This window comes from Habropoda laboriosa, unplaced genomic scaffold, assembly GCF_001263275.1.
Source record: "Habropoda laboriosa isolate 0110345459 unplaced genomic scaffold, ASM126327v1 scaffold297, whole genome shotgun sequence".
Lineage (NCBI taxonomy): Eukaryota > Metazoa > Arthropoda > Insecta > Hymenoptera > Apidae > Habropoda > Habropoda laboriosa.
In genome coordinates, this window is record NW_017100406.1 from 506,695 (window position 1) to 533,931 (window position 27,237).

Sequence of the window (27,237 nt, forward strand, 5' to 3'; positions counted from 1 at the left end):
AGTTTGAAAGTTCTCGACGAAAAAGTTCCACAGATTTCTGATTGACGAGCAACAAAGTTTGTCGCGTCGCCACTTAATCAAGCAATCGTCGCTCTTTTCTCTAGATACTTCAAAACCAAGAGAATTTAATATAATCGGTTCGAATTAGCATATGAGTATACGGAAAAATGACAAAATTGTCAGAAAAGAGTCAAACACTCGACAAAGGAGTGCAAAGGGTTACTTTCATTTTAACCATCGGAAGGCGAATGCAGGATCATTTTAACAACATTTCTATTTGACACGGGTTTCGAGAAAGAATTGGCTATAAATACATGTATTTTATATTTTTCTCGTTTATTGGTGTATTTTCTAATCCGAGCCGCCTAAAGCGACCCTGCATTCGTCGTACGAGGGTTAATACAACAACGTTCAGTTCTAAGTAGAACGGAAGAGAAGAAGGAAGACAGAATCAGCGGAGTCTCCGCCTCGACGGTAGAGGGTTAACAAACCTGTCGTAGTAGGTTTGGCGTAGAGTTCTCTACGAGGCTGTCCGCTGGCAGGTAGATGAACTCTAATCCTCTCGAACAACCTCTGCTTATCAAGTCCTTCAAATTCGTCCGGCAGTTTCCTATCGGCCGGGAACGACTTCAGGTTACTCTTCGATTTGTTCTGTTCGATCAGCTCTCTGATAGAGGGCAAGCTTCTAGGGCTCTGAGACACCGAATACTGAGGACTCGTGGTTTTCTGAGTTCCCTCCTGCAGATCCTGTTGCCGGGGTGCACCGAACAGTCTCTCCGCGACCAAACGCCACCGACCAGGCGTCGTTTGCCAAGGTGTTTCCGTCGTGGTGAACAGAGGAGGAGTAGCTGGTACTGGAGGCAAGGTGGTCGTTGAGAAACGATGTCTAGGCTTCTTCTTCTTCTTCGACTTTTTTCGCGACTTTCTCGACTCGCCGGAGGATTCTGACGTGCTGGGGAACAGCGTAGACGTGGATTCGTAGCTTCTTTTAGCTGGGTCCAGAGTGTTTCTCGATATTTCCAGATTGTTCTTCTTGTTCTCTGTTGACAGAGAAAATTTTGTTCAAGTTTACTTGTCAGGCCCATCTACGCGAAGCTTGTGGAGGGAAGTTTTGGTTTTTACTTCTTTTCGAACTTAGATATGGAGTGCAACTGTGGTGTAATGAAATATTTAATAATAAATAGTGTTAAATTATACAGATTATGCGTGGAAAATTATTTTCTATAGTAATATCTCCTTACATTAGTGTAGAGACGAAGAAAAATTTCGGGGGACCCAACCGGGAATCGAACCCGGGACCTCCGACTTGGCAAGCCGAGGCTTTACTCATTACGCCAATAACTCCTTCTCTATTTTTCCTCGTCGGTTTCCTATTTGGGTCTGGAGGCCCGGATACTATAATACATTAGTTTTACCGATACTGTTTTTCGAACTAAAAGAAAATTTTGAATCCTAAGCGTGAGCGAAAGCAACTCGACACTCAGAGGAGAGATACTCCGAATATAAACGCACGGGGTGGCAGTTCTCGCATAGGTACCGAAAGGCAGCCAAGTCAAAGGGTTAAAGGGTAAATCTGCGAAATAAGAAAGAGTACTTTTTTTCTTTGCAAAGGAGAGAAATTTCGCTATAGGGAATAGGACGTTATCTGGCGAGAAAGAATGTTCCTCTGGTGTCGGTAACGGTGAGCCAGGTCGATTTATTTCTCATAAAAAGCGCGTCGCGATACGTCCACTGGAAAGTGGGTTCCGTTGCTCGCGGCGCTCATCCATCAGCGCTAGCAAATGGCCATTATTAAAGCGGCATTGTTCCTGTAATGGAGATTAAGATGGTTTCGCGCGTAAAGCGCTTTACCTACTGCTCGTACTCGGCTCCGATGCACGGACTAACTTGTTCCCGGATTATTCACTGTCCCTGTATACATTACCGGAGCCGCGTGCGACCGCTACGCGTTTGTTAGAAAATTAAGGGACGCGTTTCGCTCGCAGTCGGAACGAAAGGAGATCGCGGAACGATCTCGCTTTAATCCTACCCCTTCCTTTTGTAATCCCTGTGCTCGCTCTTCGACGGTAATCGTCGGAAAAATTTCGGTTAAACAGTTGAAAAACCTCTGCTCTTTTCACTCTGGCTGCTTCGCTTTTTATCGCGGAATACCGAAATGACGGATGATATCGGATTTAAGTGAAGCGATCAAAGTAATTCCGGTGGGATTTTTTTTTTAGGAAGGGTGAAAAGAAATTTGGATTGTTTTAGGAAAGAGAATTAAAAAATTGAAAGGTAGCTATTTAGATGAGTGAGACCTATCGTGGACAGCTTCACTGTTGGTCTTAGTATCCTTGCGAACGATTTCCCTGGTATTTTTTCCGTTTTCTAGGACCCATTCTCTCCTGTCTTTTAGCATTCATTCTCTTCTGTTTTTCCCCTGTTCTTATGACCCATTTTCCCCTACTTTTCCCACGTTTTCTAGGACCCAATTTTCCCTGTCTTCTAGGGCCCATTCTCCCCTGTGTTTCCGCTGCTTTCTAGGACCCATTCTCCTCTCTTTTTTCTCTGTTTTCTATAACCGATTCTCCCTTGTTTTTCCTCTATTTTCTGGGACCCATTTACCCCCGCTTTCCTCTTGTTTTCTAGGACCCAATCTCCCCTGTTTTTTTCCTATTTTCTAGGACCCATTCTCCACTGTTTTTCCCATGGTTTCGAGGACCCATTCTCCCCTGGTTTTCCCACGTTTTCTAGGACCCATTTTTCCCGTGTTTTACCCTGTCTTCTAGGGCCCACTCTCCCCTGTATTTCTGCTGTTTTCTAGGACCCATTCTACCCTGTTTTTGCGCTGTCTTCTAGCATTTTCCTCTGTTTTTACCCTGTTTTCTAGGACTCATTTTCCCCTGTCTCCTAGGACCCATTTTCCTCTGTTTTTCTCCTGTCTTCTAGGACCCATCTTCCCCTGTTTTTACCCTGTTTCCTAGGATTCATTTTTCCCTGCCTTCTAGGACTCATTTTTCCCTGTCTTCTAGGACCCATTTCCCCCTCTTTTCTAAGATTCATTCCAGACCCATTCGACGTCCAGGATCACATCCCTCCTCTACCAAATCTCTCCTACGTTTCCATCCCACTTTACATTCTCCCAAACAGAAGATGCACAAAAGCAAACCCCCGCTACAAATTTCTTCTTATCATTCTATCACCTAAAAGCTACATCCATTGTCACAGCACGTCCCCCTAGAATTATCCAGAATTTATGGAGCATTTAAGAAGACCATCGGCCAGAGTTCGATTCAGGATACGTTCGTTTCCTTTGTTTCCGGTTAATTCTGTCGGGGCAAAGCGAAACAGCAAGAGTGGGCGTGAAACGGGTTAACGTATTGTTCCACGCGGCAGGAAGTAATCGAATGAGTGGATGAAAAGGTGGGAGGGTTGAAAAAGAGTACGGGGGGCTTGAGGCGGAAGTTGCCGGAATGCAACCAGGGAAAATCGGAACGGGGCTGACGCTCTACCCTCTCACCGGCGAATTACATTGATTTCCACGTTATACGGACCGGCTAATTGTCAGGAGGCAATTACACCGGGCAATAATGCAGACACTATCCGTCTAATCGACCTATTGTGAGGCTTTATTGGATTCCTCGGTCGACTGAAACGCGATTAGCGGCGGCGGGTCTTCTCTTTCGCGGCACCCTTTTTCCTTTTAACAGTCTAACGCTCCGACTGCAATCTATTTACCCGTGAATGGCTTCTTGCTACCGTCGAGAACCCAACTTTTCCGCATAATTCGCCTGTTAACGATAAAGACATTTTTTCCGAAAATTCGATTTTGCGATTTTTTATCCGTGCAAAATTGCGCAGCGTAGAACGGAAAGAGGAAAACAATCGGTTCTTCCGTTCTATTTTTCTTTTGCGTTTAAGTGGTAGTTTGTGTTCTCGGAACGTTATCGACTCGACGACTGTTTTTCCTTTTCTTCTGCTTCTTCGAAGAGGAGCAATTATCGCAAATGTTTGTCAAATGTTTTATCGGCGCACGAATGTTTGTAAATAATTCGAAGGAAGAGATAAGTTCAGTTTTTCTGGGAATGGACAGTATCGCGTACTTTCCATTACCGAACGTCACTGTTATTTGTAGTGTTATAATAGTAGTTGAGAAATATGGGTTGTTCCGTTAACTGTAACTGTGAACTATGTCTTAAAATAGTGGCTTTTATGGTTTCGTTTCACTGTACTTAACGGACATTGTTTGCTTATCGTTAATTTATCAATCGTCGCGTAGCGACCAGCTGTAGTGCAGAAGTAAGCATTTGCCGCGCGGACGACCAACACGGTTTATAACGGGCGCGCTAGCGAAGCTATTTTTGAGAAAACTGTTTTAGTCTGTTTAATGTTTAGTAAATCTAACAATGCATGTTTTGCGCGGACGACCAACACGGTTTATGACGGGCGCGCTAGCAAAGCTATTTTTGAGAAAACTGTTTTAGTCTGTTTAATGTTTAGTAAATCTAACAATGCATGTTTTCGTAGAAACTTTCACCAACGGTCTCAACACTGAACTTCGTACATTCGGACATTGGACTTGCACATAACTAACCTTTAAGAATTGTTTATATAAAAAAGCGCGCCAGGGGCGCAAAGGACTAGCGGCGGGTTAAAGACAAAATTCCTGATTGGTTACAACCACTAAGTTGGGGGTAACCAATCAGGAAAAAGAAGAGGGTGAGAAAGAAGCTCGCGAGGTGACTTGGAGAGTCAGGGTGAGTCAAGCAGACAGTCGGTAGGCAATAAGTAAACTGTACACCTCGTGAGCCAGAAAAATAATAAAAACTAAAAAGGAGAACTTATTGTGTGGGTACTAAGTAACCCAGATCACGCACTATCCTCCTATCGTTAAATACAACCTACAGTCGCGTTAAAAAGAGAAAACGATTTCTCATTGAAACTAATAGGAATAATGACTCTTTCTTGTTAGAGTTTTGACTGAATCACCTAAATTCTTTTCACTTACGTATGCTCGTTTAAAATCGTTATTATCTATGTCTAAATTAACACGTTGACTGCCCAGCTACGAGATAACTCGTAGTTGGCAGTTTGCTGGTAGAAGTTACATATTTTGAAAGCATTTTTTTGCAAAAGAACAATTCAAATTAAAGTCATAATATAAAAATTAATATGTGTTTGTTTAATTCTATACAATAAATTGGAAAAAAAATGTTGGCATCTAGAACAGATTTCTTCAAAATAGGCTTGGCAGTCAACGTGTTAAGTGCAGCTAATCGTCGCATCTTTTACAAGGCCATGTACATATGATAATAGATACCTGAATTGGTCTGAAATTGCACGTGCATAGATATCGGTGTTTCACTTCACTTTCGAACCTATTATTTCGAAAATCGTCGAAAATGACTGTACCCGATAACAGAACGAAACAAAATTTGCAACGAAAGTCTGGAATTTGTGCCAATTACCATTTTTTAAAATTTTTTAAAAATTCAACCTTGCTACAGAAATTCTAGGTCTCCCCAAAACATTTGAAAATCATCTTTAACAACAGAACAAAGTATACACTTTCATCGCCCCAAAAAATTTGCAATAAATATAAAATTTTTGCCAATTACCATTTTTTAAAATTTTTAAAAAATTCAACCTTACTACAGAAATTCTAGGTCTCCCCAAAACATTTGAAAATCATCTTTAACAACAGAACAAAGTATACACTTTCATCGCCCCAAAAAATTTGCAATAAATATAAAATTTTTGCCAATTACCATTTTTTAAAATTTTTAAAAAATTCAACCTTACTACAGAAATTCTAGGTCTCCCCAAAACATTTGAAAATCATCTTTAACAACAGAACAAAGTACAATTTCCACTTTCCCCCAAAAATTTGCAATAAATATGAAATTTTTGCCAATTACCATTTTTTTTCAATTTTTCAAAATTCAACTTTACTAGAGAAATTCTAGGTCTCCGCAAAACATTTGAAAATCCTCTTTAACAACAGAACAAAGTACAATTTCCACTTTCCCCCAAAAATTTGCAATAAATATAAAATTTTTGCCAATTACCATTTTTTAAAATTTTTTAAAAATTCAACCTTACTACAGAAATTCTAGGTCTCCTCCAAATGTTTGAAAATCCTCCTTAACAACAGAACAAAGTATACACTTTCATCTTCCCAAAAAATTTGCAATAAATATAAAAATTTTACCATTTTTTTACAATTTCAAAGCTCACCGCTAAATTCTACGTCTCCCAGAAATGTTTGAAAATCCTCCAACTAAAGAAGCAAATAAAGTGTGAAACGTTTGTGCCCATAAATAAACCGACAAAGACGTGGAAAATTGATCGACCGATGGATTGTGCAACGTGATCTCATTTAGTTCCGCATAGTGGAACCTGGAACGCGGCAAACATCGAGAAAATCGCGTTTCTTAAAACACGATCAACCGCGGATAACGCGTGTACTCGCCTCGTATACTCAGAAATGCTACATTTCTCGCTATGACCTCTCGCACTCTTCGAGTCCACGCACACCTCCATATACGCTCCGTACGTGATGCACGGAGTTTAAAGAGGGGTCCGGAGTGACTCGACGCGGTGGTATAAAAGACGAGAAATCAGTTAAGGTCGAACACTTGCCGCTATCACCGTCGAGAAACCGCCGTGAAATCCGCTTCGACGAACGTTTTTTCTGGTGAGTAGAAGAGTATTCATGCGCAGTTTTTACCGTCTCCAAGGACTTGTTTCGAGTTGTCCAGTTCTCGAGCGTCGTCGTCACGGTGAAACAGTGATCGTTGCGTCGAATTTCAATCGTGAATAATTAGTACGGGCCCAGAGACACAAGCCACATGTCCCAAGTACCGGACCTGGAGGAAAATCCGCCAAATGCGCTACAGCGGACAATACGCCCTCACCATACGGGCCCAGAGGCCCAAGCCACATGTCCCAAGTATCGGACCTGGAGGAAAATCCGCCAAATGCGCTACAGCGGACAATACGCCCCCACCATAATTCGCCGCGGTCCTGGAAAAAGCGCGCCAGGGGCGCAAAGGACTAGCGGCGGGTTAAAGACAAAATTCCTGATTGGTTACAACCACTAAGTTGGGGGTAACCAATCAGGAAAAAGAAGAGGGTGAGAAAGAAGCTCGCGAGGTGACTTGGAGAGTCAGGGTGAGTCAAGCAGACAGTCGGTAGGCAATAAGTAAACTGGTCACCTCGTGAGCCAGAAAAATAATAAAAACTAAAAAGGAGAACTTACTGTGTGGGTACTAAGTAACCCAGATCACGCACTATCCTCCTATCGTTAAATACAACCTACAGTCGCGTTAAAAAGAGAAAACGATTTCTCATTGAAACTAATAGGAATAATGACTCTTTCTTGTTAGAGTTTTGACTGAATCACCTAAATTCTTTTCACTTACGTATGCTCGTTTAAAATCGTTATTATCTATGTCTAAATTAACACGTTGACTGCCCAGCTACGAGATAACTCGTAGTTGGCAGTTTGCTGGTAGAAGTTACATATTTTGAAAGCATTTTTTTGCAAAAGAACAATTCAAATTAAAGTCATAATATAAAAATTAATATGTGTTTGTTTAATTCTATACAATAAATTGGAAAAAAAATGTTGGCATCTAGAACAGATTTCTTCAAAATAGGCTTGGCAGTCAACGTGTTAAGTGCAGCTAATCGTCGCATCTTTTACAAGGCCATGTACATATGATAATAGATACCTGAATTGGTCTGAAATTGCACGTGCATAGATATCGGTGTTTCACTTCACTTTCGAACCTATTATTTCGAAAATCGTCGAAAATGACTGTACCCGATAACAGAACGAAACAAAATTTGCAACGAAAGTCTGGAATTTGTGCCAATTACCATTTTTTAAAATTTTTTAAAAATTCAACCTTGCTACAGAAATTCTAGGTCTCCCCAAAACATTTGAAAATCATCTTTAACAACAGAACAAAGTATACACTTTCATCGCCCCAAAAAATTTGCAATAAATATAAAATTTTTGCCAATTACCATTTTTTAAAATTTTTAAAAAATTCAACCTTACTACAGAAATTCTAGGTCTCCCCAAAACATTTGAAAATCATCTTTAACAACAGAACAAAGTACAATTTCCACTTTCCCCCAAAAATTTGCAATAAATATGAAATTTTTGCCAATTACCATTTTTTTTCAATTTTTCAAAATTCAACTTTACTAGAGAAATTCTAGGTCTCCGCAAAACATTTGAAAATCCTCTTTAACAACAGAACAAAGTACAATTTCCACTTTCCCCCAAAAATTTGCAATAAATATGAAATTTTTGCCAATTACCATTTTTTTTCAATTTTTCAAAATTCAACTTTACTAGAGAAATTCTAGGTCTCCGCAAAACATTTGAAAATCCTCTTTAACAACAGAACAAAGTACAATTTCCACTTTCCCCCAAAAATTTGCAATAAATATGAAATTTTTGCCAATTACCATTTTTTTTCAATTTTTCAAAATTCAACTTTACTAGAGAAATTCTAGGTCTCCGCAAAACATTTGAAAATCCTCTTTAACAACAGAACAAAGTACAATTTCCACTTTCCCCCAAAAATTTGCAATAAATATGAAATTTTTGCCAATTACCATTTTTTTTCAATTTTTCAAAATTCAACTTTACTAGAGAAATTCTAGGTCTCCGCAAAACATTTGAAAATCCTCTTTAACAACAGAACAAAGTACAATTTCCACTTTCCCCCAAAAATTTGCAATAAATATGAAATTTTTGCCAATTACCATTTTTTTTCAATTTTTAAAAATTCAACCTTACTACAGAAATTCTAGGTCTCCTCCAAATGTTTGAAAATCCTCCTTAACAACAGAACAAAGTATACACTTTCATCTTCCCAAAAAATTTGCAATAAATATAAAAATTTTACCATTTTTTTACAATTTCAAAGCTCACCGCTAAATTCTACGTCTCCCAGAAATGTTTGAAAATCCTCCAACTAAAGAAGCAAATAAAGTGTGAAACGTTTGTGCCCATAAATAAACCGACAAAGACGTGGAAAATTGATCGACCGATGGATTGTGCAACGTGATCTCATTTAGTTCCGCATAGTGGAACCTGGAACGCGGCAAACATCGAGAAAATCGCGTTTCTTAAAACACGATCAACCGCGGATAACGCGTGTACTCGCCTCGTATACTCAGAAATGCTACATTTCTCGCTATGACCTCTCGCACTCTTCGAGTCCACGCACACCTCCATATACGCTCCGTACGTGATGCACGGAGTTTAAAGAGGGGTCCGGAGTGACTCGACGCGGTGGTATAAAAGACGAGAAATCAGTTAAGGTCGAACACTTGCCGCTATCACCGTCGAGAAACCGCCGTGAAATCCGCTTCGACGAACGTTTTTTCTGGTGAGTAGAAGAGTATTCATGCGCAGTTTTTACCGTCTCCAAGGACTTGTTTCGAGTTGTCCAGTTCTCGAGCGTCGTCGTCACGGTGAAACAGTGATCGTTGCGTCGAATTTCAATCGTGAATAATTAACATAAAAAAAAAAAAAAGAAACGTTTAACGGTGGAAAAACACACACAGATGTTTCGTGAGTTTCGTCAAATTTCTCAACTTTTCCCCGGAATACTTTGCAAGCTTTGCGATATATCAACTGGGACGTGCAGCGAACTTTGAACGCACGATGACACGTATTGCTGTCATTTTATTACGTTGTTGATCTCGTTAGTGTAGATGGGACTTTAAGTACCGTTATCTCCGCCTCCGCGAACTATACTTGGCTCTTGCAAAAGCACGTTAAAAAATCTTTCTTTATTCGCTTGGAAAAATGGACGAATCTCTTAATCAAATTCTACGTGTGTTTGTTGTTTTCCTTTTAGAATTACGAGGTCCGTTTTCATTTTGCTTAATCCTAACTTACGAACCAGCAGTCTAAAGTAATACAAAACGTCAATCTGTAATGAATAATATAGCCAGCATCTACAGATCCAACTAAAAACTACCATAACCTAAAATATAATCCACAATTCCATAGGAAACAGTGCAATAAATGAACGCTAGCCTATAAAATTCTACGTTCGTACTATTTACATCGAGACGGTATAATCAGTAAGAGTCTAGATTTATTCACGAGCCTAATTTTCATTCCAAGCATGTGTACAGTGGCAGAATTCCGCAGAATTTTATTCAAGCGCGTAACGCCATTGTCGCAAAGTAGATTGACGACGTACGTAAACGGTCGACCATGACCGTACCTTTTTAGTCACTCTGTTCAAAAACAAGTCAGTTCAGCAACTTAATGAGTCACTCACGGTCACCTGTGTACGTTCTTCTCGTGCGAAACTCGCTTGCGTAACCGACGGAAATTTCATCGATCCTCGCGACCGCCGACCGCGACCAGTCGATCAAACGAGAGATTCCGCTGCGTGTGAATTACTTCTGTCCGCTTGGAAACATTATTCGATAAACTTCGTTTACTCTCCGGTTACAGAAGAAAACAAAAAGGAAAACAGAATCCAGGTGAAAATGTCTAAGTTGATGCTGTTCCTGTGTGTGGTTCTGTTGGCCAGCAGTTTGATCGACGCGGCTCCAGAATTGTGCGGTCGTTACGGCGATCCGGTGAGTGTAAAATGACGTTACTCGTTGATTGTACAGTAGTCGATAAGAGCTCACCTGACACCGGTTCGTTAACGCGGATTTTATCTTCTTGTCCTCAGTGCACGAGCAGTCAGCAATGCTGCGGTAACATGACGTGTCTCCAATACGCGAACAAATGTCAAGTGATAATCACGTCGGAGGAGCTGATGAAGCAACGCGAGAAGATTCTTGGCCGGAAGGGGAAGGATTATTAATCGATTACTCGTCGCGTGAACCAGATCGATCTTCGTCGAAGAAAATTATCAACGTTTAAGGAAAAAAATCTACGTTCCAGTTCTTGACCCTTTCGTTACTATAGGCGTTTATGAAAACTCGCTGGAAATGTACACCTTAATTCGATACTGAATTTTATTTTGAAAATTTGCTGGCATTGAACTGTATGGAGTCACTTGATACCCTTCCACCTTAATTTAATACTCAAAATTCGCCGGAAGTGTACCACACGGAGACACTTGATACACTTCCACCTTAATTTTAGATACTGATTTTATTTTGAAAATTCGCTCGCATTATACTGTATCATGGAGCTCAGTTGATACACTTCCGCCTTAATTTTACACTATACTGTATGGAGCCACTTGATACACTTCCACCTTAATTTAATACTGCATTTTATTTTGAAAATTCGCTCGCATTATACTGTATGGAGCTCAGTTGATACACTTCCACCTTAATTTTACACTATACTATATAGAGCCACTTGATACACTTCCACCTTAATTTAATACTGCATTTTATTTTGAAAATTCGCTCGCATTATACTGTATGGGGCTCAGTTGATACACTTCCACCTTAATTTTACACTATACTGTATGGAGCCACTTGATACACTTCCACCTTAATTTAATACTGCATTTTATATTGAAAATTCGCTCGCATTATACTGTATGGAGCCCACTCGATACACTTCCACCTTAATTTTACACTATACTGTATGGAGCCACTTGATACACTTCCACCTTAATTCAATACCGAATGTTATCCACCACGCAGTTCCAGCTTACTTCATAAATCAAATTTCAACCGTTCGAACTCCCAATTTTCTAAAAATTTTCTTTTCATTTCCAGAAAACCAACAATTTAAAAATGTCGAGTGTGTCTCGACGTAGGAGTACCAGTGAATAAAGTTGCTGTCGAGTCACACTCGACAATGGAGTTGAAAGGGTTAAAAGGATACACCCGAAAGAACAAATTTCGCAATCGTGATTAAACATTTACCATTAATCTTCCTCGTTACTTACGCAGTAAAATTTGCCGTGGCGAAAGGGTTAAGGAGAAAGCTAGAAATCAGAAGGAGACGGAAGCACGCGTGTGTGGTTTCTCGTAGTTGTATACGCTGAAAAGCAAGTGGACAATAAATAGAACGAATCGAAGCAGAAAGCTTTTCGATCCTATTCTTTCCACAACGTCAGAGAAAATTCCGATAAATCACTGTCGGTAATTCCGTGCCACGAAGAGGTCGCGATTACTATTATCAATCGGTTACGAGATACTACTGTACGCAACTCGTTTACGAGACAGAAGTCGGTCGGTTCGCTTCTCTTTTTCTAACCTTCCCGTTCGCAAAGAGATTAGCCTGCGCTCTTCTGTGTGTCAGTGTGTTTCTTATCTAACAGCGGTATTTCAACTTTCGTCACGGAATAGCGAGTCGTGAGTTACGCGGCCCTGCGTCTCGACGTTGCAACGCTCGTTATTCTCATATGCAAGTCGCGCGCGAAACGATAATCAACGGAGGAGAGACTTCGTCAGGGTTGCAACAGGTTCCTTCTTTCCGAGACCGCGAGCACGCTCGCGACAAAGTCACTCCGCCGTGATTTTACTCGCGGAACTTCCTCCATCAACCTTTCACCTCGCCTTCCTTACTTGATAGGCTGTTGACGAACTTGATTTTTATTTTTCGACGGCAAATTGCGTCGTGTCACGTTTCTTCTCGCTCTTCCTTCCTCGAAAATTCTGAGTTCTGACAAGAACGACGAGTGCGTTTGTAGGTAGAGCGAGTATTAAGATACTTGGGGAATTGTGAAGCAAACTGAGATTGTCTTGCAAGTTGAACGAAGAAGTGTAATTCAACTCTTTAATCACTTGTCACGAGATCGAATTTTTATTTAATTATCGTAATCGTGCGTTTGGAGAATTTTTGGAAGCTGCGCTAGAGACGGTACGCTGTCTCCATAAAAAAGTACACTGTTCTTACAAAGTATCGTAAAAATTTGAACAAACTCAAGTACAGTGAGTTCCAATTTTTTTTTATCAAACTTTATCGGCACGTCCTATGGCAAAGATAAAAATTCGGACACCCTGTATACTGATTTCTTTATCTCAACAAAAGTCACTCTACACTTCCAAAGAGCGTAAATAAGAAATGTGTCATTTCGACAAGTTTGGTCGCTCTAGTGTCAAATAAAATAGTTACAGTACCTTTACTTTTGCAACCAGGCGAAGACCAAAGTAGTCTGTGACAAAGTCTCAAAGAGAAACGTCTGTAGTTGAGAATACGATGTACAGGGTGTGCCGATATTTCCTAACAGCAGTGTACCTATCAGACACATTTTCTCGAAATCCCAACAAACTACCAGCTACTCCATAGAACTGTAACTTTAATGTTACTTACCGAGTAGTTTCTGCACGGATTCCCATCGACTTGGATTCTCCGCTAGCTTTGCCCAAAGTTTCAGCAAGATATTTACCAGGACGTCCTCTTCAGCCTGGCCAACAACGCAAAGAATAGTTAATCATCCCGTCGACCGACTTCGATGATCGTTAAAAACGAAAACAGCGCATTTCTAATCGGTACACCATTTCCCCGCCGACGGAATTGCCAAATCAGCGGGGGAGTGGAGAAAAATGGAAGTCGTTAATGAAGTTGTTCAGCGGCTCGGTTTCGAAACGACGACTCGAGGATTTTTCCTCGTTCCGCGTGGCCGCGTCGCGTTCTCCCCTCTCTCGCTCTCTCTCCTGCTTTTCCACTCGAACATATTTTCGCAAAATATACACCGCGCCGGCAGATATTCTCGCGCGACTCGACGTCATTAACGACGTAGTCGCGAGCACGGCTCCGCGATTTTCCTAGCTGCTCGTGAATTCCGCGTCTGATTCTATTCAGAGATCAAGTGTCATTTAGGTTAAATCATCCTTGCTACCTTGACGCGAAATTGCCGTTAAGCTGCGGATTCCTACTCCAAGGGAATCTCGAGAATATCGGAGTAACAGAGCTGGATTAAATCTGGGATTTCGACAAGATCTGGTCCACGTTGGTGTATCACGTGAAAGAATTTAGAGAAAGAGGCACGAGCAAAGGAGGCAGCAGTAGAAACGTCTTGAAAAACTTCACCTACCTTCGATTTTTTTTTACAATTATACGTAGAATTCTATTAGACGTCCATGCTAGGACGAAAGAAGGAAGAAAGAGGTTGGTCCGACTTTTACTAAAAGATCCCACGGAGACTGGGGATATATCGAAGAGAGATAGAGGCGTGTTAGAACGGCGGAGGATAAGATAAATAAAATACGGTTGGTCTCCGCGATTTTTACCAGGGACTGACGTTCGCGTGTGCTTCACTCGGGGGAGGATCCGGGATTCGCGTAACAGCGTGCAACAGGAGGAAAGCTCGTCGTAGCTCTTTGTTAGAAGATATGCAACCTGGTCAGATAATCTCCGGCAGACAGCCGACGTTAATTTCTATTAAAGGGACAGGTAGCGGAGCTGTGAGAAGGGTGAGGAGGATCAGCATTAAGGAGACGGCCTTTCTCGAACCGTTCGAACGCGCTGCATCTCGACGAGGGATTCTCAGAGATCGCAGAGACACGAAACGAACCTGTTAATCTTAATTCCCTTGATTTACGATTACCGACGTCGGTCCGGACCGCTTCGACACGAAATACCGAGAGCTTCCAGCGGAAATTACGAAGCACGGCAACCGGAAGTTCCTTCTGGAGACACTGTCGAGGATCTCGCGAATGTCGACGCGTCGATTCATCCTCTGCGCTGATAATTTCGTTCGTTTAGTCTTTTGAGAAGTTACGCCCATAGTGTTTAATTGCGGAGGCGCACATGTTTCGACCAATGGACAAGTAGAATCTACAAATTTTTTCGTTTGAAAATTAAGACGTGAAATTTGCTCCATTAAAATCTGCGTATTTTCTGAATATGTACCATTCGTGTTTTTCATTTGATTTATACAGGGTGTCCCAGGATTGATGGTACAACCGCGGTGATTCTACGTGAGAAAATAAGTGGAAAGTATGGCTTCGTTTTCGAGAGAATCGACTGTAATTATCAACATTTACTTTATTAACGCAAAAGTTGTTGAAAATGCTGGCCACAGTACACCGAACGTCGAGATCCGTCCTATGTAGGGTGCATGCGTACTCGAAGAAAATTTAAAGTCGATTTTCTCGAATGAAAAAAATTTATTCCATATTTCCGACTTATTTTCTCACGTGGAATCACCCCCTCCACGGCTGTACCATCAATACTGGGACACCCTGTGTAGGTTGAAGCTGACAGAATTTTCGAGAACTTAGGTTAAAAATTGATTAACTTAGAAGTTGTGATTTTTGTCCCGAACGCCCATATACTCGAAACACTGTCACTTGCCTAACCTTACTCGCTGACTCCCTTCTTTCCAACATTCCCCTTCTCAAAACTGCCACTTTTCACAAATTTCTCTTCCCTCGTGCAACAAATTCGACGCAACAAAGGTCGACACATCTTCTTTTTCATTGGTAAAACTGACACTCTTCCCTCTGTCTCTCGCCATTCCACGAACAAAGATCCACACCAGGCTTCGTTCTCCTCCTCTGTTTAGTCTGTTCAGCCTTTTTTACTCCTCCTGTTCCCGGGCTGGAGCTGATTCAATAGCCGCGGCAATTGAGAGCGGCTGCGACTATACTTACACCGGCTCGCGCGAAGGATATTGAATTAGCCATGAGAATGCGCTTCTTTGTGCTTCGTCTCGCGCCCTCCGCGGTAAGCGCGTTGGAATAGCTGCCGCGATAATGGCCGGTCGGGAGCGCGAGACATCTTCGCGACGCCTTCCAATCTGCCGTAAGCGAGCCTTCCACCTCGTGCTTCCTTCTCTGGAACGTCGACAAGCCGGTTACCTTCCGTACGACACCGTTCTCCTCTCTTGCTCTTCCAAGTCGAACTGTTCGAACGCTCGCGCCCAAAGATTCTTCTCTCACCTGTTCAATTTTTAAATACCAACGACGGAACACGGAAGCTTTTACAACACAACTGGTAGAATTTTTGTTCGAGGAAGGAAGTCTCTAGAAAAATTGCCGCGAGGAAAACGCGAGAGAAAAACGTCCACCTTTCTCCCAAGAATCCAATTGTCGCGGCAATTTCGCCACGCTGGCTAAGAAGTCGCGCTATGAATATCGAATTAGCCGGCAGGATGCATCCTTTGTGCCCGAGTCTTCGTTACGAGGAACGACGACGATGAAGCCTGAGCCTCGCCGATCCTTCTCGAGGACCGCGTCAAAGGAACTTGTGCAATTCCTTCCTCGCTACTTTCGCAAACCTCTTCCACGCCGGCAATGCAATTTTTCTTGCAATTCTTCAATCATCTCGCACGCACGTGAAATTTCATCTTGGAATTCTTCTTCGAGAAATGTCGAATTAGGTATCAATTCGATCCCGGTTAACCGGTTTCCATCTTTCCGCCGTGAACTTTCCGCCGCGTTTCTCCCGCGAGAATTGGAATCACGGCTGTCACTCTCGAGGATCGCCGGCGTGTTTTGTGCGTGCGACGAGAACAAATAGCCCGGGGTCCTCGCGTTGCGCGCGAAAAGAAAGCAGAGGACGTTGCCTCTGCGCGCGCGATAAAAGGAGACTTCTCGGTGGTTAACCGGTCTGAAAGCGTTGGCCCCGGCATTCATCATCGTGGCCACCGTTTTATTCCCTCACCGATCGTTCCGCGACAACTTTCTCATTTGTATCTGACACGGGCAACCGTCTCTTCCAGCCGAACGCAATTCCCCATTTCTCCTTCGAAACATCCACCTTGCTTATCTCTCGCAAAATTACCTCGAATCTCGGATATTAATCCTGGCAAGTGAACCGAATACAAATGAATCCTCCTCCGGTTTCGTCCTTACAAATTCAATTCTTTATATCCTTTGCTGCCTCTTTTCTCCCTCGACGGTCTTCGATAACCGTTCGTTTTTCAACAGACCAGGCCGGCTTAATCGCGAACTCTTTGATTCTCCGGCACGTAAGAGGCAATTTAAAGTTGGAAGAAGCGAACGTTGTTAAATCTGGTTCATCCGCGGAATGGGAAATGATGAATCCAAGCGACGTTCAGCAGCTGTTTCGTTATGAAGACACCGGGAGTAGCGGTGTACGGCGAGGGGTTGGTCTTGTCGATTTAAATCATCGTCCCGAGGGGGATCAAAGTTCTGCCGCAGGTGGTTGGAAAGACGATTTGACTGCGAACAAAGCCACTCTCGCCGGTTATTGGCCCCGGGAACACGGTGGCCAACGGCTTCCAGGCCTGTCTATCGATTACGGATTTCGGCCAGCCCTTTGAGATCCACGACATGGAAATTTCCTCTTCATTCTCCTCCGCTTTCGGTTCCACACGCCTCGCAAACCACCCACCAAATTTTCTCGCCCGTCGATCGATCGGTCTTTACAATCTTTGCTGCTCCCCCTCGTTCCCTGTTTGTGTCTGTTTATCCCTTCTCTGCGCCTGTCTTTTACCACGTTTCGAAGCTTCTCTTTCGCGTGTCTTCTTAGATTGTCGGGGAAATGCTTTAAGGCTTTCTTTATTTCCAATATTAACGTTATTTTTGATTTTCTCTGCGTCGATCCGAACTTGTGTCTTCTACAATTGTCAGGGAAATGCTTTAAGGCTTCCTTTACTTCCAATATTAACGTTATTTTTGATTCTCTCTGCGTCGATCCGAACTTGTGTCTTCTACAATTGTCAGGGAAATACTTTAAAACTTCCTTTACTTCCAATATTAACGTTATTTTTGATTTTCTTTGCGTCGAACGGAACTTGTGTCTTCTACAATTGTCAGGGAAATGCTTTAAGGCTTCCTTTACTTCCAATATTAACGTTATTTTTGATTCTCTCTGCGTCGATCCGAACTTGTGTCTTCTACAATTGTCAGGGAAATGCTTTAAGGCTTCCTTTACTTCCAATATTAACGTTATTTTTGATTCTCTCTGCGTCGATCCGAACTTGTGTCTTCTACAATTGTCAGGGAAATGCTTTAAGGCTTCCTTTACTTCCAATATTAACGTTATTTTTGATTTTCTCTGCGTCGATCCGAACTTGTGTCTTCTCCGATTGTCAGGGAAATACTTTAAGGTTTTGTTTAGTTGGAATAGTAATGTTATTTTTTCGAAGAATCGTCACGGAAATATTTTCGAATCGGAGTATTTCTTTTTTATTTACTTTTCGCCGCGGCTTATTTCGGGGCAGAATGTTTTATCGAGCGCGGAACGAGAGAGACTTGTTGGGAAAGAAGCGGCGAGAGGGGTGAACGCCAGGCGCCAAAGGAGCGGCGATCAATTATTAAAACGATTAATTATCGAAGGGAAAAGTTTCGGGGGACAAACTCACCTCGAGCTCGCGCAGCATTTGACGACGTTTCTCATCGGTCGCGTATTCCGTCAGCAAACAGGATTTCAGATCCTTCCACGCCGTTTCCTGCCGTTTGTCCAACTTCTTCGAGTCCTGCGCTTCTAAATTCGTGTATCGATTGTCCGTTGTCACTTCGTCCTCCCCTCGCGACGACTTCGAATACCCTGGATCCTCAAATTTTATCGGCTGCAAGCAGAAACATCGTTCTTCGCTGAATTTTCCTCGTTTCTGGCGCCGCGGAGTGCGTTAAATATTCAGGAAATTGAAATTTCATTATTTCCGAGGGAGACTTCCGTTGATATCTGCATTTTTCATTTTATAAAAACTGAATCGGAAGATCAGACTGCCAGAAATTCGGAACTCTGACGGGAAAAGACAGATCTCCGTTGAGAATCCGTTTATTTATTCACTGCACAGCTATCTACCACTCACTTTTCTATTTCAATTTCAATTTTGCACTTTTGGAATTATTCCGAAAATGTTAACTTTCTCATTATTTCACCCTGTGCCTCAATTCTTTCGGTAATCATTTTTTCGTTCGCAATATTTTAATCAAGTTGTGCTGATATAGATGAAAGTACGAATAGACGTGAAATACGAGGAAACAGAAAAGGTGACAAATAATGAAGAAAAACGGTAATAAAAATATAATTTGATCTGCCGTGAAGCTGTAACTAAGCCTAACGACAAGAAGATCTCGAACGCCCCTCGTGTTCGCAATAAAAAACAACCATCACCTCGTTCGTGCCGCCGTTTCGCCTCCGGATCGCCTCGGTTTCCTCGTCCAGTCCACTCACAGTGTCCTCAGGCGGCACCAGACTCTTCGGCACTTGTGTCTCGTTGTTGCCAATCAAGATCTCCTTCTGAGTGCTCAGCTCCTTCTTCACAGTCGGCACTCGTTTCGTTTTCGTACGATTCCCCTCGTTGTGGTTCGAGTTCTTCTCCCTTTTGTACTTCAACAGCTCGGCCACCTGTGAGCACACAAAATTCCTCCATTGATTCGTCCTCGCGATTACAGCAGTCGTGTTCTACGATTCGCGGGGAAACAACGCGAGGAACGGTGAGAAAATGATCGCAAATCGAGTGGATTTCATAACAAATGGCACACAGAGACTGTCACTCGACGACACTTTTCTCAGACATAGAAAATACCTATGGCAAAATCGTAACGAGCGGAATTTAAATAACAATCGAGCGACGCGCGAAATTAGAAAGGACGGAGAACAGGTGCGAGTGTTTCGAAAATTGCCGAAAAAATTCCGTTTCCATGTAAATTGGGGGCGAACATTGGTCGGTCAAAGAGGGAAACCATTCGGCGAGAATGGAAGGAAGGAAACAGTGGAACGCGTGTTTGATAGAAAGGTGAAATACGATTAAGTCCTCCGCTGTTTCACGACGAACTGAATAGTCCATGTCGTTGATTCGCTGTGCAACGGGGGATGATTGGCCGATTCAATTAGCCTGATCGCGTGATATTATTTGTAGAAGCTCTCCCCCCTGGTGAGATTACACCGAGCAGCTAATCGAGCGAGTTTGTACGATTACCCTAACCTTCTTCTCATTCGATTACACGTACCGCAATCTGCCCCTTAACCTATGATTTCTTTTCCGACTATGCATCTAAGTTTCAGTACTGTATCAGGTAACAAAAACTAATCTGTCCCAAATTAATTACATTTAGCAATCCTCAGTCTTAGAAATTCAAACGAAAATTAGGATTACAATGAATTTTTCTTACTAATGTAACTATTTTTCTCGCATCTTCGCCAGAATCTCTGCCACGAGTCTGACACGTTAAGGGGTTAACCCTCCGTATACTGTGCCGCCATTTTTAAAATATGCAATCTTTTCGCACCATGTTAGGTTCATATTCTTACAATTGTCAAATACGTCTCTTTCGGATAACTACCAGGGATGCTACATCTGACGCCGTTTTGCACCTCGAAAAGAGAACCTATTTACAATACTGCTCTATTTCCTTTGTATTTATCATAATTTTACTGTCATCAAAATTTTCTTTGCTCGTTATAATATTAAATAAAGTACCCTTAAAGTTCCGACAGTATTAGCGCATTGGTTTCTTTGCAAAATATTCCTAAAAGTTGGTAGAAAACTAAGCCGTGTATAGGGACTTCTCCCCTTAAGTGGGGAGGTGACTTTTGCGAATTTAACTAAACCTGAAAAAAATTCATTACGTTGAATTGGTCCAGCATTCAACGCGTTAAACACTCAAACCGACTACTTATTGCGATCTAAACTTATTTACATCCTAAATAAAATCTAACGTTCCCCTGTACACCTGCCAATGTTCCCCCAGTTCACGTCGAACAGAGAGATACGAGAGAAACGCAGGGAAACACCGAAAGGAGATGCAATAAAAGCGTCTGTATCGAGAAGACGGATAGAAAGAGCGCGTTTAAAATTTCACCTCTTCCTCTCCCCTCTTAAGACGTTACAAATGGCTTTCCAATCGTGAAACAGCTCGGACCACTGTCGATGCAAAGTAGGTACTTTCCGTCCTGCCTGTATGTCCGCATACGTCTACCGATAAACATTAGACGGCACAGGAACGATCGTCGTTGGGAAATCGCCTTCTAGCCGACTCGTCCGAAGGACCTGAATCTACCTTTTATCTCTCCCGTTTCCTCTTCTCCCGACATTCCACCGAACGGGAGATTCGATCGAGTTGTTTCGATAAATTCCATCTACCAGCTGCTTAAATTCGAAACTGTCCTTCGAATAATTCCGGCGCCTCTGAAATACGAGATCTTTGCAATTCTGAAACAATTCTGTTCCATCGTATCTGACTATTTATTCCCCTCGCTCGATGGTAAATCAGTTGCATTGGATTATTCATCACTGAAGTTACGTTTTGGTATCTTGGTTAATTACCGCGGAGAATTCTCGAGGGCAGGAATTCCAGAGGCGACGAAACAACGTCGCGAGAGAGGGAAACGTATCGACGAACAGAGGCAGCTATCTGGGATCAAAGTTATTCTGGCGCGTGGCCAGCTTAATCGTAAATAGAGCGCGGAAACGAAGTAAGAGATGGGGTAGGTCAGGGTTGGGCTGACGGCGGGTCAGGGTTTGCCCCGCGACACCCTGCCCGAGGAAGCAGTGGTCAAGGCTCGCACGGGTACGATATTTCTGCTGGATGGAACCAGGTCATCGGTGCAACGCGCATGGAACTAGTTACCATCGCGTGGACACTCGATCAATCGAAACTCCACGTCCGAGCTGTGCTTTCCGATCACACTGTGTCAGCCTGTTCAATCAACCATAACTCCGCGATATTTCACCATCGAAATTCGTTTCCTACGTTTGCCTAAATATCCGGTTCGCTGTGAAAACTTTGATTCTATTCGTTCTTACGTTACAGAGAGTGTCTCACTTGCGAGGAACGTTTCAATTAGTTACGATAGCGTTGGAAGTAAGAAGAAACGAAAAAATCACATTTTTGGGTCGTGACGGTGTCAGGTCGTTGAACTGGCCTCGGTTTTGGCTACAATGTTGCATTATACGAACTGGCGTTAATTTGCAAAAATATGTCGATGGCTTCGGTATGACTTTCGAGGGAATTTTGAGAGGATCTTCTTTATCGTCAACGTAGAAAAAAGTGATCTAATTTTTTATGCAGTTACTGCTATTAACCCCCTGCACTATTTTTACGAGTCTGACTCGTGATGAAAATTTCAGGCCAAACATGAATATCACGAGTCTGACTCGTGGCTCGTAGCGCGACTATGTTGCACTCAGTCGTAAGATATTGTATTTCAAATTTCGACACTCGGGCTCCGCCACTCGGCTCTCTTCGCGACCATTCAGGCGGACGGGTTTGGCCTGGCTTTTTCCGAGGTTCAGCGTAGTGTGCAAGGGGTTAAACTGCTATTTTCATATTTCCTGTATCACAAGTACTGGAAAAACAAAACGTGCACACGAGCTTAAGTTTCTTCCCACTTCCAATACCAGTGGAAGTATAGTCGGGGCCACGATATAGCGAGGTCGTAAAATTGGTCAGACGTCAAAGTAAACATGTTTTAGCTGCCGGGACCCGAAAATTGACAGAGATACGAGCAGATAAGTACTTGAAACCATTGTCAGGACCGTACGAAGAATTCTTGTATCCAGCGAAAGTCAACTGATTCTAATATATTTACTGAAAACTGCACGCAGCTAGGACAAATTAGGGTTTCTCCCTCTGGGGGAAGCCGCTTTTGGAAGTACGGTTACAGGTAAAGGTCTTATTGATGTCTTTAGCATCTTAGTTTATCTACTCGTGTTATATACAGATAGAAAGTGCAAAAAGATTGTGTAGCTTAATATTAACATATTTTCCATTTGTAAATGAAATACCATTTTCTACTTGAAGTACCAAAGTTTATTGTTGACTTAGACACTCGTCTACATACATGCGTACCGTCATTTTACCTCGTTCGCTACCGCGGTTCTTTCTTTGTTTACCTTTTCCTATCAGTTTGACGTAATACCACGCGTGCATTCCCCATGATGCATCGCATGCAGATGACTCCGATCTATCACGAGAATTGTCGTGTCACGCTGTTGAAACAGTCCGCGAAAGACGGATTGCTCTCCCAAAGAAACACACCATCTTCCGCAGAACTGTCCACCGCTCGTATCGACGTCTCTCCCAAGAAAGACAGACTCGACACGTCACACTAGCAGGTCGAAGGGGAACGTTTGTTTCACCGCACAATTTTCTCCGACTTGAGGGGCAAGAAAAGAAAAAGAAAGACGAAGAGAAGGGACACGTACCTCCTGGTCGTACTTGTCAACTAGCTCGTCGGTGATCGCTTCGTTCGACGCGTCATCCTCGTCGGAGTTGTTCACGGTGATCACCTCGCGTGAGTCGAAGTTCTTCGTCGCCGTGGAAGAGCTTCCGCCCGGCTGGTCGCTGGACGCTGCCGTCGACGCGTTCGAATTCCTAGTGTCGTCCCTCGACATCGCCTCGTGCGACTCAGCCACGGCCTTCAGCTCGTCCTCGTACTCGTCCTCGCCCTCGTAATCCTCCTCCGCCTGCTCGTTATCGGTCCGTTCGACCCGCTCGCGCTCACCTCGACCGATCCCATCTTCCAACGGCACGCTGCCCGGCGCGTTCGCGTTCCTTGCCTCAGGGTTGCTGCTCTGAAATGAATTATCACCTGTGTGCTTTCCCGACCTTACCCCGTCAGAGATTCAAGGATAGAGCTTGGAACACGGCTGGAAACCGATGGACTGGAATTTTCTGATAACGTCCTGAGTTACGTCGCCTGTTTCGTTTCTTTCTTTACTAACCAGGACAAGGTGTTTCGCCGAGTGTCACATAGCAGTTGGAAATTTGTTCCTTGGCGTGTGGAGAATGGAACATTTTGTAAGCTATTTTTGTTGCAAACGTTGGCGCTTTAGATTCCGGATTCGTTCTGATACAGGCTGATTTCGCGTTTTCTCTCTCAATCGTAACTTTTTCATTGATATTTTGCAGAGAAATTTTGGGAAAAGTGGTAAACTAGTTTTCCGTCGAAGGGAAATCTTACGTTTAGACGTTCAGATTCGTGACTTGGGATCCGTAAAAGCTTATGAAAAACCAAGCACACCGTTGTATTCGGGGATCAAAAAAGGGTAAGATTTCGTCGGACGCTTTTATTTGTGGGACTTCTCTTTAACGTCGTAAATTTTATTTCTCGGTATTTGCCTCCACCATCGTGGTTCGTGAATTCGAACGCCGTAGAGATAACGAGAATCGGCTAAGTAGTTTAGGTGAAAACCGCGAGAAACTACTAACCCCAAGCACGACGATAGACGTGTCGACTTTTAACTATAACTCGGGATCCGTAAGAGATAATGGAAAACCAAGCACACCGTTGTATTCGGGATCAAAAAAGGGTAAGATTTCGTTGGATTTCCGTTTTAGTAAGTGAAACGCCTGTCGTGGTATTTTTGAAAGAAGTTGAACCGTTTATACAGTTTTAGAAATTTATTTTTAGGCAGATGTGTGAAAATCTGAATGGCGTATTTTCGCGTCAAAAATTAGCGTCACCCGACGCTAATGTGTTAAGATACAAGCTCGTGGATTGTACAGGATTCGGTTAAAAGTCTTGTACAAACGACAGGAGGCGATTCTTCAAGCAAAAATGAATAAAAAATGTGAAATAACATTTCCCCATTGGAGACGTAATTTTTGTGAAAATCGGGCTTGAAAATGTCTGGCGCGCTGCACACGATATCGCGGCGCGTACGCTCGAATGTTCAAACGCGATTTCCTCGGAAACTAAGCCGCGTACGAGAAAATTTTATTCCTCGTTTATCGTCTATTTTTCCGTAAATATTCAGTTGGAAATAAATATGTACGCTCGAGCAAACCGGCAGCAAGGAAATACATATAAATCGCATCAAACCCTGCGCTCTCGTGCTAGCGACGAAGTTAACACAGCAACTTTTGTCGGTTCATTTTTCTTCTTCGGTCAATTGTAAATTATTCCTGCCGGTATTCCGCGATAAATTCCCGCGATTTATTTATTCAAAACGACCGGAAGTATGTCCAGTTGTAAATTGCATTCGTTGCGCGCGATTGTTTTAACGCTTTTATTAGGAAACGCAACGGCGGCGATATTTCGTTTGTTTGTTCGGGAAATCGACGCGAGAGATATAATATTTGCTCGACGATAATGAAAGCCTGGTTCTCCGTTCGTCCGACGGTTTATCGGCAACCTAAAATCGGCCGGGCACGAGAGATACGATGAAAATTGGACGAAATAGTTAAGGCACCCCCCGACGTGCCTTTTTCTCTCTTCTTTCGCGGATTCACAAGGTGTGAACCTTTTATGCGATTCGATAGCTGCACTCGAAACATTTCCAGATAGACACTCGAACGTTTTACGAGCCTTGTCACCTTCCTCGGGAACAGTTATTGATTTCCGGTGTACTTTACGCGAGGAGGAACGTAAAGTCAAATCGGAAAAGTTCGTTCCCCCTTGCTGTTACGTTTCGAATTTACGTTTCAAGTTACACCTCGAAACACCGTGTGCTCGAACCGCGGTAATTACCAACTACCGCGAGATTACGCGACGTTTCTCGCGGTTAACCTTTTCGCTACGGCGCGCTTGTGACAAAATATGATCGCTATGAACGGAGCGTATTACTGGCTAGTCGACACTGAGGTACATTTCATATCTGATTTTTGTGTCCCATACGTTTCCAATATCTGTCTTATAGGATTTAAATGAAATTTGGCAAACGATAATTTTGTCGCAAAAACAAAAAAGAAACAAAAGTATACATGGTATGAACGTATATGTACGCTCTTCGCACCCGAGCGCCCACTTTTCGAGAGCGTATATGAATGTTCATTCTTCGAGGGCGTATATATACGTCCTTCGGAGTGAAAGGGTTAAATTAGAGGAACGTCCGGAGGGAACGTAGCAACGGTTGTCCTCGATGCTTTATGTCACGTCAGAGGCAAAAAGGACGGCGTTCGACGAATTAGAGGAACGTCCGGAGGGAGCGTAGCAACGGTTGTCCTCGATGCTTTATGTCACGTCAGAGGCAAAAAGGACGGCGTTCGACGATTTGTAACACATTTCTCGCACGTTTCTCTGTGTAGCCGCGACAAATATCGGTTGCACGCGCGTAGAGAAAGGCGAAGGAGCGTTACAGGTCTGTGACACTTACTGTTGCGGCTCGTAGCGACGACTCCTGCGGCCTGCCTCCGGTTACTGCAACAAAAACCAGCGAGCATTTGCATAACCGACTACGTTTCGAACGCGAGAATTCCTAAATCTAATTCGCGTTTAATCAACGAGGATTTAACGAGAATTCGATGGATTAGAACGTACGAGGCGCGGGCACAAAGGGGAAATAGCAGAGGAGGATGTGAGACAAGGCGAGAAACCGAGGGAGAATAGAAAGCAATGAAACGCGAATGGAGGATAGAGGTCGTGAAAACGTGACACAGTGCGTGTTAAAGGCGTAAAACTAATAACTAAAAACCATTGTGCATATTTTACCTTTTTTTGAATGCATAAGACGACTGCCCCTTTTGTATTAGGATTAAGAATTTTACCTCGGCCGAGTCAGGGCAACCAATAAAATATTACCTGCTACGGTTAAGGTATGGGGAAAATCCGACACATGCCACTCGAAGGTACTTGCAGTACCTGAGGGTCACGGCGGCTTCCCCTACCTTTTTAAAACCACCAATCAGACATCGTCATTCCCACTTTCTCATGTCCGCATTTATTATTTATACACGCATTCCTTAAAAGGAAAATCAGATTCTAAATTTCTATCAGCTGTTCAACACAAACATTATTATCACCAATCTAACGCGTTTTTCTAAGTCAACCATTGTAGAATAAATTTAAAGTTTAAGTGTTATCTATACTCGTGACATCATTCTTTCACCACCGTCCAGTATCCAAATTCAATAAATATTCAATCGTCATTAACGTTGACGTTTGAAGTGAGCATACACGAAAGACTCTCTTTCATACTCCAACTTGGTAAATTGCTCACGCCTAAACAGTAGGGGACCTCGAGAGAAGTAACGGACAATTTTTTTTCCGTCCAATTTCAGTTCTCCGGGGTGAAAACAGCCCTTGGATGAAGGTAAGTGTTACCCTATTTCCCTGTATATCTTTAACACTATAGTGGATATTAAAAATGCCTTATAAGACTGTGCTGTTAAATTAATAAAAAATCTTCCGCTACCTTTGTTCTGAAAAATTTGTAATTTTCTATCATATCGAAAAATATGTCAAATAAATGCAGATAAATATGTTAATCTTATCGGATAATGTGATATTTAAATAATTTTAATTGATACGTGCTTTGTGTGCTGTCATCGTCGCACTTGGAACGATGCGTTATCAGGTACCAAATATGTGTGCGAATCTTTGGTATTTTTTTTTTATCTTTTTTTTTGGCATTTTGTCTGCATTTATTTGACATATTTTTCGATATGATAGAAAATCTTAAAAATTTTTCACAACGGTAGTGGAAGATT

General features: G+C 42.6%; 2 protein-coding genes across 4 annotated transcripts in view; one reads left to right on the forward strand and one right to left on the reverse strand.

The window, feature by feature from the left end:
* LOC108575406 overlaps window positions 1-25,948 on the reverse strand; it is a gene marked incomplete at its 5' end in the record, with an annotated part of 32,120 nt that extends 6,172 nt beyond the window's left edge. The window contains 6 exons of the mRNA XM_017938183.1: window positions 492-1,040; window positions 13,256-13,349; window positions 18,219-18,425; window positions 18,977-19,210; window positions 23,013-23,381; window positions 25,905-25,948. Coding sequence (XP_017793672.1) covers window positions 492-1,040; window positions 13,256-13,349; window positions 18,219-18,425; window positions 18,977-19,210; window positions 23,013-23,381; window positions 25,905-25,948 — 1,497 coding nt within the window. The remainder of the gene's footprint in view (window positions 1-491; window positions 1,041-13,255; window positions 13,350-18,218; window positions 18,426-18,976; window positions 19,211-23,012; window positions 23,382-25,904) is intronic.
* On the forward strand, window positions 6,529-12,017 carry LOC108575437 (omega-conotoxin-like protein 1). Of its 3 annotated transcripts, XR_001891430.1 has the most exons (4): window positions 9,251-9,392; window positions 10,478-10,605; window positions 10,704-10,967; window positions 11,713-12,017. XR_001891430.1 is itself a non-coding variant. In XM_017938227.1 (3 exons), the coding sequence occupies exons 2-3, from the start codon at window positions 10,513-10,515 to the stop codon at window positions 10,836-10,838; spliced, it is 228 nt and encodes a 75-aa protein (XP_017793716.1). In that variant the 5' UTR covers window positions 6,529-6,676; window positions 10,478-10,512; the 3' UTR covers window positions 10,839-11,014. The 3 variants fall into 3 exon arrangements, 2 of the variants coding, with proteins under 2 accessions (XP_017793716.1, XP_017793714.1); XM_017938227.1 differs by lacking the exons at window positions 9,251-9,392; window positions 11,713-12,017 and adding an exon at window positions 6,529-6,676 and having other exon boundaries at window positions 10,704-11,014; XM_017938225.1 differs by lacking the exon at window positions 11,713-12,017 and having other exon boundaries at window positions 10,704-11,014.
* Window positions 25,949-27,237: the final 1,289 nt, after the last annotated feature.

Bases quoted from the DNA above. Each gene is read 5' to 3' on its own strand.
- LOC108575437 (XM_017938227.1), top strand. From the start codon at position 10,513: ATGTCTAAGTTGATGCTGTTCCTGTGTGTGGTTCTGTTGGCCAGCAGT. The intron at 10,606-10,703 runs GTGAGTGTAAAA...TCTTGTCCTCAG, and splicing joins GCGGTCGTTACGGCGATCCG to TGCACGAGCAGTCAGCAATG.